This window comes from Camarhynchus parvulus, chromosome 23 (assembly GCF_901933205.1).
Source record: "Camarhynchus parvulus chromosome 23, STF_HiC, whole genome shotgun sequence".
NCBI classification, from domain to species: Eukaryota; Metazoa; Chordata; class Aves; order Passeriformes; family Thraupidae; genus Camarhynchus; species Camarhynchus parvulus.
The window spans coordinates 3,838,692-3,848,133 of record NC_044593.1 but is presented as its reverse complement, the minus strand read 5'-3'; the positions used below and the strand labels follow the sequence as shown (position 1 = coordinate 3,848,133).

Here is a 9,442-nt window from a genome sequence, read left to right as displayed (position 1 = left end):
GAGTGGCTGCAGTGGCCTCCTGGGGCTGGGGCTGTCCATCTGTCCGTGCTTGTTTTCTGTCCAGGCAGGCAGTTCTGCAGGACAGGCCCCAGCAGGACGTGGGGTGCTGCTCTGTGCTTGCAGGCTGGCTGTGGGACCGTGGGCATCCCTGTGGTACTGACCCAGCCCTGCTGTGCAGAGCAGCCTCTCTGCCCTGCAGTGAGCACTGCCTGCTGACCCTGCAGTGTGCATTGCCTGCCCTGCAGTGAGTACTGCCTCTCTGCCCTGCAGTGAGCACTGCCTGCTGACCCTGCAGTGTGCATTGCCTGCCCTGCAGTGAGTACTGCCTCTCTGCCCTGCAGTGAGCACTGCCTGCTGACCCTGCCCTGCAGTGTGCATTGCCTGCTGACCCTGCAGTGTGCATTGCCTGCCCTGCAGTGAGTACTGCCTCCCTGCCCTGCAGTGAGTACTGCCTGCCCACACCACCACATTCCAAGGGCACTCCTTGGGTAGATGTTGCTGCAGCCTCCAGCCAGGATATCCGTGGTCTCTCTTGGCAGCCTTCCCTGAAGTGCTGCACACTCTTTACTCATGTTTAACAGTCAGGGAGCCATGTATCCCCTAACATATGAAACTATTTGCCACAGATCCTTTACATTTACCAACAGCTGCCATGACTTGCTCTGGACTTGCCCGCCCCAGCCCTCCCAGCACAGAGGCTGGGCTCCCGTGGGTGCTGCTCTGGTGGCAGGATGGGCACAGCCCATGGGGTGCCTCTGTAGGACCATGGCACTGGTGTGTGCACATTCCTGGCTCCTTCAAAGGCTCTGCTCTGCTGGCTGATGGAGCTCTAGCACAGTTTTTGTTGCTGCTGCTGCCCTGTGACCTGGGCTGGGCTCTGGTGCTGTGCTGGGCCTTGGAGGGTGACTGAGCAGCTCCAGCCCCGAGGTTCCCAGCTGAGCCTGTCCTCCAGCAGCAGCAGCAGCAGCACAAGCTGGGCTTTCTGCAGGGCTGTTTCCAGGGATTAACCGCAGAAGGTTTTGTACAAGGGGCCCCCAGGCTCCTCTTTCAGTCAGCCTCCAGAGCCTCACGTTTTTAGCCAAAAAAGGAAATGACCCAGCTGCACGTAGCACTGGAACATCTGGATTTTATCCCTGTCATGAATGGGTCATGGCTGAACATGGCCCGGTGCCTGATTTACAGGAGGGGGAGGGTGATGTCATGCACAAACATCCCCCGAGACTCCGGAGTGTGGGTCTGAAACAGTCATGGAAATTTTATCAAGCATGAGGAGCAGTGTGAGGGGGATCAGGCCAGGGCTGCTGTGCTAGTGAGGTGGGAGTGGGGCAGCACTGCAGGGGTAGAAAGAGACCCTGGCACTGACCAAATCTGCCCAAGCTGTGCCCTCCTGCACCACTGTGGATCAGGGACAGCGTTTGCAGCCCCAATGGGCAGAGCCAGGTTCAAGCCACTGCCTGGGAGTTCTGTGCAGGGCCAGGAGCTGGACTTAGATGATCCTCATGCATCCCTTCCAGTTCAGGATATTCTGTGGCTCTCTACATTTCTGCTCCCAGCCTCTGATACGCTGCACTGCTGCCCCAAAATGAAACAGCATCTCTTGGGGCAACTTTCTCCCACCTCCTCCCATGTGCACTGCCACCTGTGGGGTGAGCAGGAGGGTGGGCATGCAAGGGCTGGACTTGTCCCACCTTGACCCTCCTGATGCCAGCAGCCCAAAACAAGGAGGCCATGTGGTTGTGTGGGACATTGCTGGATTTCAACTCCTTCCCTTCCCAGAGATGAAGTTTCATGCAAAGAGAAATGAAAGAACACGAAGTTCAGAATCATATCTCTGTTTTTATTTTCAGGCAGGCATTCATGAAGAAAAGTGATGTACTTCAGGGCAGCCTATAATGCAAGGGAGTAATTACAGACAATATTCATACCTGCAGCATCATCCTCTCCTCAGTGAAGGATCATCTTTGTCTTCCATTAATTAAAACAAAATTTTTTCTTGCTTTTGGCTTAGAGTTATTGTGCATGGCAGAAAAAATACGAATAATTCATTCACATACAGTGAGTCAAAACGTAATTACAGCTTTGCATTTGGCAATGTTGGGGCAAGACACCCTTGGATGCAGGGTGGATCTGAAGAAGGGATTTGAAAACAAGTGGGGTGTCTGTGGGAGGATTCGCACCGCGATTGTGGGGCTGAAAGCAAAGCCTGCACTGCTGGGCACCGAGGCACCGGCCGCGGGGAGCTGCGGGCGCGTCCCGCACGGCTCGGCCCGGCTCAGCACAGCCCGGCCGGGCTCAGCACGGCACGGCCCGGCTCGGCACCGAGCAACGCTGCTGCGGCCGGGCAACCCCGAGAGGCCTCCAGGCTGGGGCAGCCCCAAACCCAAACCGGCACCGGGGGCCACTCAGTGCCCCAAGCACCGCGCTCGGCCACGGCCCCGGGCTCGGACACCGCCCTCGGACACGGGCCCCCCTCGGACACTGCGCTGTGACACCGCGCTCGGCCACGGCCCCGGGCTCGGCCACTGCTCCGCGCTCGGACACCGCTCTCCGACGCCGCTCTCGGACGCGGCCCCGCGCTACCAGGGGCCCGGCCGGGCTGCAGCCGCCTCCTGCCGGCCGGCCCGCGGCACCGCGCAGCGCCCCGGAACCGGAACCTGCCCGCGCACACACCGGGGCCTCACCGGGACCTTCCGGCGGTAGCGGGAGCCGTGCGCGGGATGGAGACGATCCTGGAGCAGCAGCGGCGGTACCATGAGGAGCGGGAGCGCCTCATGGACGTGATGGTGAAGGAGATGCTCACCAAGAAGTCCACGGTGCGTCCGGGGCCTTGAGGGGGGCGGGAGGCGCCGCCGGGGCCCGCGCTCACCGCTCTGCTCTGCTCTGCCCGCAGCTCCGCGACCAGATCAACTCGGACCACCGCACCCGGGCCATGCAGGACGTGAGTGCTCCGGGGCTGGGGCCGGGAGCGGGGCTGGGGCCGGGGGCGAGGCGGGCTGGGCTGCCCGGAGCGAGCGGGGCCCGTCCCGGTAACGGGCTCGGCGGCGCTCGGGCCTCTCCTTTTTTCCGCAGAGGTACATGGAGGTGAGCGGCAACCTGCGGGACCTGTACGACGACAAGGACGGGTGAGTGTGCCCGGGGTGTGCCTCGTGTGCCCGAGCGTGTCCTGCTGTTTGAAGTCAGTGTGAATGTCTCGAGAGTGACACGCGAATGGAGATGTGGCGACTGAAGGCAGGGCAGGACCCGAGGGCACATCCGTGCTGGATGGACACGTTTTGTTGTGTTGTGTCATGTCGTGGGGAGGCCCTGGCTGCTCCGGGGGTTTGTCAGGGGCTGCAGCCTGTACAGGGGGATGTGGCCACAAGCCCCTGATCCTGCTGGGCTGGGAGGTCCCCCATAACTCAAAGGTTTGCAGTCAGACACTGCAGCACAGACCTGGACTAAGGCTGTGTCAGTGTCACCCTTCCCTTCCCTTCCCTTCCCTTCCCTTCCCTTCCCTTCCCTTCCCTTCCCTTCCCTTCCCTTCCCTTCCCTTCCCTTCCCTTCCCTCTGTTGTTGTCCATGAACTCACAGCCTGCGTAAGGAAGAGCTCAGTGCCATCTCCGGGCCAAATGAATTTGCTGAGTTTTACAACAGACTGAAGCAAATTAAGGAATTTCACCGGAAGCACCCAAATGAGGTGAGTTGATACCTGGTCCGTAGGAACAGGTGAGATGTGCTCTGTTGGGTCTCATCCCTACAGGAAACAGAGCTTTTGTTTCCCCAGTTTATTGCATTAATACACAAGTAGTGAGAACACTGAGCACAGCTGCTCAGGGTCAGGAGCATGTGAGGGAGCAGCACAGGACACTCACCCTGTTCCCTGCTAGAACAGGGATGTTCAGCTGAGCTGGGATCAGATCTCACCTTTCTCGTGTTGGCTAAAGCCACACTTCTACCTTTGTGCAAAAAGAAAAGTGACAAAGCTTTGAGTCTCTTTTCTGTTTGCAGTTTCATTATGTGCCACCTTGTGTGATTTTATATTAGTTATTCTGGGACAGGAGCTGAAGTAAATCACTGTGTGCCTTGCAGATCTGTGTTCCTATGTCAGTGGAGTTTGAGGAGCTGCTGAAGGCCAGAGACAACCCCAGTGAAGAAGCTCAGAGTAAGTTTGTAATTTGCTCCAGCTCTGGCATTATTTAATGGGTTGTTTGATCTGGTTTGCATGTTTCAGGGCATCACCTCCCTTTCACTAAATAAATTCTGAAAATTCTCCTGTCTAAATGTTTCTGAACTGCAGTTTATGGAATGTTCCCCAGTGAGGCTGCTGTTCCTGAGGAATGTTCTGGTGCTTGCAGCTGGGGCTGCTCAATGAGTGTCAGAGGCATGATAGCCCCTTCCTTAAGCATAAATGACTTCACAGCTGATCCTTTTCCAGTTCAAAAGCAGTTGTATATTAAGTAGGGAATATTATAGTAGGGAAAATAAAGCTTTAATAATAAGTAGGGAATGTTAAAGTAGGGAAAATAAAGCTTTTCCTGATCTTTCCTTCAGATCTGGTGGAGTTCACAGATGAGGAAGGGTATGGGCGATACTTGGATTTGCATGATTGTTACCTCAAGTACATTAACCTGAAATCATCAGAGGTGAGTGGCTGCTGTGTGTGGCCTCGGGGATCTCCAGGCCCTGCACAGGCTGGGGCTTCTCTTTTCTGGGAGCTGGATGTTAATTTGGCCATGTATGAACTCTGACTCAGACTTTCTGTTCTTAGAAATTGGATTATATCACTTACTTATCCACATTTGACCAGCTCTTCGATATTCCCAAGGAGAGAAAAAATGCTGAATATAAGAGGTGAGCCTGTTTGCCTGCCTGGTGAGAAGGAATTTGCTTCTGAAGTGTCCAGAGATTATAATTAACAGTCAAACTTAACTCACATAAATTGGGTCCCTGAGCTCAATCATGTGTCTGAGCCCCAAGCAAACTTGGAGAGATGTGGAGAGCCACATTCAGCTTGGAGGAAGAGCTTTAATGTACCCTTGGAACTGTTATGTCAAGAAAATCCTGTGTGGAAAACTGGCCTGACCTTGGTCACGTCCCTCTGCAGCACAGGAGGGTGGTGCCTGTCCGAAGATGTGGTGAGAGGGTGACAGTGAATTCCCTGTGCTCATGATTCCCCTGCCAGGTATCTGGAAATGCTCCTTGAGTACCTGCAGGATTACACAGATCGAGTGAAGCCATTACTGGACCAGAATGAACTTTTTGGGAAAATCCAGACGGAGTTTGAGAAGAAGTGGGAGAACGGCACGTTCCCGGGCTGGCCGGTGAGCACCTGAGCCTGGCTGATGTTCTGTGTTTGGGAGGAGGCTGTGGGAGTCATTTGTGCTGGGGGGACCATGACAGTGAGGCTGCAGCTCTGTGTTTAAATTCATACTGACCTGAATTTAAAACCCAGCATAATTGGTTTAAAACGAGCATTGTTTCAGATTGGCTTATTTTGCGTCTTTACTACTGCTCCATTTTCAGTTTAGGAAGAGGATTTTTCTCTGTGAAATGAACTGCTTTACTGGAGATTAAAATGCTCTATGGCCACAAGTGTTGTAGTTTGTTGTGCAGCTCTTGCATGTGTTTTTTTTTTGGCAGAAAGAGACCAGCAGTGCCCTCACCCATGCTGGTGCCCACCTGGACCTCTCGGCCTTCTCCTCCTGGGAGGTAATTTTCCAGTGCTCTGCACCTACTACCACATTTTGAGCAGATGGAAGTTCAGCAATTTGGGTTTTTTGTGTAGTTTTAGTGCTGTATTTTTGTCCCTGGCTCTGTGCTTCCTGGGTAAAACTTTGATGGTGCTGATGGTGTGATTTCTCCATTGGGGGGGTGTAACTTGAAAGACCTGGTTAGATTTGTCACATTCCTCATTTTCCTGGGAGCAGGGGTACACTGTTGACAGTCCTTTCTTAAATGCTGTTCATCAGGGTTTTTTCATCATTAATAAGCTAATAGATATACTTAGCTATATTTCATAAGCTATATTTATTTGCTGTATTTAGCTATATTTACTAAGATAAAGTGGGCTATATCTATATTGTATGTGTTGAACAGCTTGTCTCTTACAGTGGTTTATTTAATTGAACAGGAATTGGCCTCCCTGGGACTGGACAGGTTAAAATCAGCTTTGCTGGCTCTGGGGCTGAAGTGTGGCGGGTAAGGTGCAATTTTGTAGAGTTCCCTTCAGTTTTTGAGGTGTTCCTGTATCACATTTCTGTCTGGGATACTTGTGTGGTTATCTCTGTTGTACTAGAATTACCTTATTGATGTTTGAAAGACAAAACATTAAGAACCAAGCAGTGGGATCTGCTGCTCTGAACTGCTCCTGTACAGGAGTCTCTGGTACAGTAGACTTTGACTTGAGGAATGAAGACAAAGATAAAATGAATCTCATGGTTTCCTAAAAGCTAGATTTAGATTTTTATTGCATGAATTCAATTCTCAGGAAATTAAAACTGCAGTCTAGACTCATCCCTTCCCTGCTTCTCTGCAGGACTCTGGAGGAGCGTGCCCAGAGGCTTTTTAGCACTAAAGGCAAATCCCTGGAAGCACTTGATCCTTCCTTGTTTGCTAAGAATCCAAAGACAAAAGGAAGCAAAAGGTGAGTTCTCAGAGGTCATTCTGAGGCTGGCAATGTTCTCTCTTCTTGGATGAGGAGTGTTCTATAATCACCACTCCTGTGTAGTTAGGACAGAGATTCTAGAGTATTAGAAGCTTTTCATGTTGGACCAAACAGTGGTGAACCAAACAGAAGGAACCAGAGCTGAACTCGTGTGTTTAATGAAGATACCTCATCTGTTTCAGGGACACTGAAAGAAATAAGGATCTTGCATTCCTGGAAGCTCAGATTTATGAGTATGTGGAAGTTCTTGGGGTAAGGATTTTATTTTGTTTTTAAGCTTTTTATTTCAGAGCTGTCAAATAGCGACTGGAATGTTGTCCTTATCTTTAGATAGTGCTTTCATAGACAGTATCACATCAGTGTGCTGCACCACATCTATTTTGTGCATAAGTCATACAGTACTGCAAACCTTTACTTTGGTCTGCCTTGCTCCTTGTTTTTAGTGGTGGGGGATTGTTTTCAGGGGAGTGGCTGCTGCTGTAGTAACATTGGAAGTGCTAATAGGTGATACAAGGTTTCATTCTTTGCAAATAGGAAATGTCAGGGTACTACAAACTGAAACTGTTTGGCTGTAAGTAAGGTGGGAGTTCTCTGCTTCACATTGGTCTTCTGTTTCCTCCCTCTGTGCGCTGAGTTTTTCACTACAAGATTTTGGCCTGACTTTTTGCTGCCATGGTGTGTGGACAATCCCTTCCTTTCTTCCCCTCCAGGAACAAAGACACCTCACCCATGAGAACGTGCAGCGCAAGCAGGCACGGACAGGGGAGGAGAGAGAGGAGGAGGAGGAGGAGCAGATCAGTGAGAGTGAGAGTGAAGATGAAGAAAATGAAATCATTTATAATCCTAAGAATCTGCCTCTTGGTTGGGATGGGAAGGTAACTGAGACTTAGCAGGCCTGGAGAAGTGGGACAGGTCACTGACTCCACACTGCTTCTCTGTTTGAGCTTCTTTGCCATGTGAGCTAATCCTGCTGTCTCCTTGCTCCAGCCCATCCCATACTGGTTGTATAAACTCCATGGACTGAACATCAACTACAACTGTGAGATTTGTGGTAACTACACCTACCGAGGGCCCAAGGCTTTCCAGAGGCACTTTGCAGTAAGTGACATTCACTGCAGGAACAGCCGTGAATTCATTCATTCAGTGATTGTAATGAGTCACTGCTGAGTCCTTGGGGTCCCTGAGCAGCATTTTTGCCATGTGGGTCTGAGCTTGTGCTGCAGGGCCATGCAGAGATGGTGTTAGGCATACAGAAATCTCTTCTGCTACCATCCCTGCCCATTTGAACACCCACTGCTCAGGTCTGATGGGTGCAGTGGGGCTGTTGATGGCTGGTGTGGTGTTACTGTCTGCAGGACAAGAAAATAATGTTTTTAAAGAAGACTGGTAGATTTGTACTGTGGTAGCATGTCTTGCACCCTGTTCAGATGTTAATGTCTTGTGGTGTTGCCTCTCACACTGGTCTCATCTCTTCCCCAGGAGTGGAGACATGCCCACGGGATGCGGTGCCTGGGCATTCCCAACACAGCACACTTTGCCAATGTCACACAGATTGAGGATGCAGTCTCGTGTAAGTAGTGATGGCAGGGTAGGGAACATGTTAAAGAGCACCACCTTTTCTGAAGGGCTGGCTTTGGACCTTGGTCTCATGTCCCATCCCAAAAATCTATTTGAAGTCTTGTTTGCTGCAGTTCAGTGCCTTTCAGTGAGCACACAGTGGAATGATAACTTTGTAATGGGTGTTAGGTACATCCCTGGATTTAAAAGGGATGGAAAAATCTCATTGTGTATTATTTAGAAACCAGTATCTCGAGGGAGGTGTCATAGATCCTGTTTGACTTTGTGTTTGCAGTGTGGGCGAAGCTGAAACAGCAGAAGGCTTCAGAGAGGTGGCAGCCTGATACAGAGGTGAGCAGTGAGAGGCACTCAGTGTCTCCCCACCGTGTCCATGGGAACCCCTTGTTCTGGGTGTGAGCAATGCCTCACTTACTCTGGTGTCTTTTCCTAAACTTCTGTTCCAAAGCCATTTTTCAACAGGGAACAGGGCAAAAGTGGGAAGTAAAATCTGTAGTACAACCTCTAATGACTCTGGCCCTGGCTGAGCTCTTCTCCCAGGACCTGCTGCCAGATCCACTGCCTGCCTTCCTGCACAGAAGTTCTGGCAGGGTGCTCATGTTCAGTGACTGCTCTTGGAACTAACATTTGAGTGCTGTCTCTAAACTGTGCTTCTGTTCCAGGAGGAATATGAGGATTCCAGTGGGAATGTGGTGAATAAAAAGACCTACGAAGACCTGAAGCGCCAAGGGCTGCTGTAGCTGTCCCCAGGTGATGGATCCCACATCTGCAGAGAGAGTGGATCTGGCAGCAGCTTTGACTTCTTCATTGTCTGGATTTTGTATGTGCATGAATATAGATTTCAAGAATACTTTATAGAGTCACTTTCTAGTAAGCCCCTTAGACTTGTGACATTGTTTTATATTAAAAAATACCTTGAAAAATAAAGTCATTGTAATTTAGGAAGTGCTGAGAGACTTGTCTTCTTTCATATGCTGGAAGGAAGAGTTTTGATTACAGTGTGTTTAAAATGCTTTTTACACAGCTGTCAGAAAATTCCTTCTCTCATTTCCACTCTGCTGGAAATGTTCATGGTGAGGGTTCACTGAAGCACATGGACACTGTGTGCTGACAGGTACTGGTCCTATTTCTAGATCTTGTTGTGAACTTGTGGTTTTCTTTAAAAAACAAGCTCACCTGGCTTACAGAACTGTTCTTACCTTGGGTCTGTCTCCTTGGGGAGCT

At 50.8% G+C, this 9,442-nt stretch overlaps 1 protein-coding gene across 1 annotated transcript; it reads left to right on the top strand.

Moving 5' to 3' along the window:
* The first annotated feature begins 2,676 nt into the window (after nucleotides 1-2,676).
* Nucleotides 2,677-9,163, top strand: SF3A3 (splicing factor 3a subunit 3). The gene is made up of 17 exons (XM_030964553.1): nucleotides 2,677-2,813; nucleotides 2,891-2,938; nucleotides 3,070-3,122; nucleotides 3,571-3,676; nucleotides 4,069-4,141; nucleotides 4,531-4,622; nucleotides 4,748-4,830; nucleotides 5,162-5,300; nucleotides 5,620-5,688; nucleotides 6,110-6,177; nucleotides 6,515-6,622; nucleotides 6,826-6,895; nucleotides 7,354-7,518; nucleotides 7,631-7,741; nucleotides 8,123-8,213; nucleotides 8,496-8,551; nucleotides 8,881-9,163. The coding sequence occupies exons 1-17, from the start codon at nucleotides 2,718-2,720 to the stop codon at nucleotides 8,956-8,958; spliced, it is 1,506 nt and encodes a 501-aa protein (XP_030820413.1). The 5' UTR covers nucleotides 2,677-2,717; the 3' UTR covers nucleotides 8,959-9,163.
* Nucleotides 9,164-9,442: the final 279 nt, after the last annotated feature.

Excerpts from the sequence above, each read along its gene's own strand:
- SF3A3 (XM_030964553.1), top strand. The coding sequence starts at position 2,718 with ATGGAGACGATCCTGGAGCAGCAGCGGCGGTACCATGAGGAGCGGGAG. Across the intron at positions 3,123-3,570 it reads CTGTACGACGACAAGGACGG|CCTGCGTAAGGAAGAGCTCA; the intron begins GTGAGTGTGCCC and ends ATGAACTCACAG. Across the intron at positions 6,178-6,514 it reads CTGGGGCTGAAGTGTGGCGG|GACTCTGGAGGAGCGTGCCC; the intron begins GTAAGGTGCAAT and ends GCTTCTCTGCAG.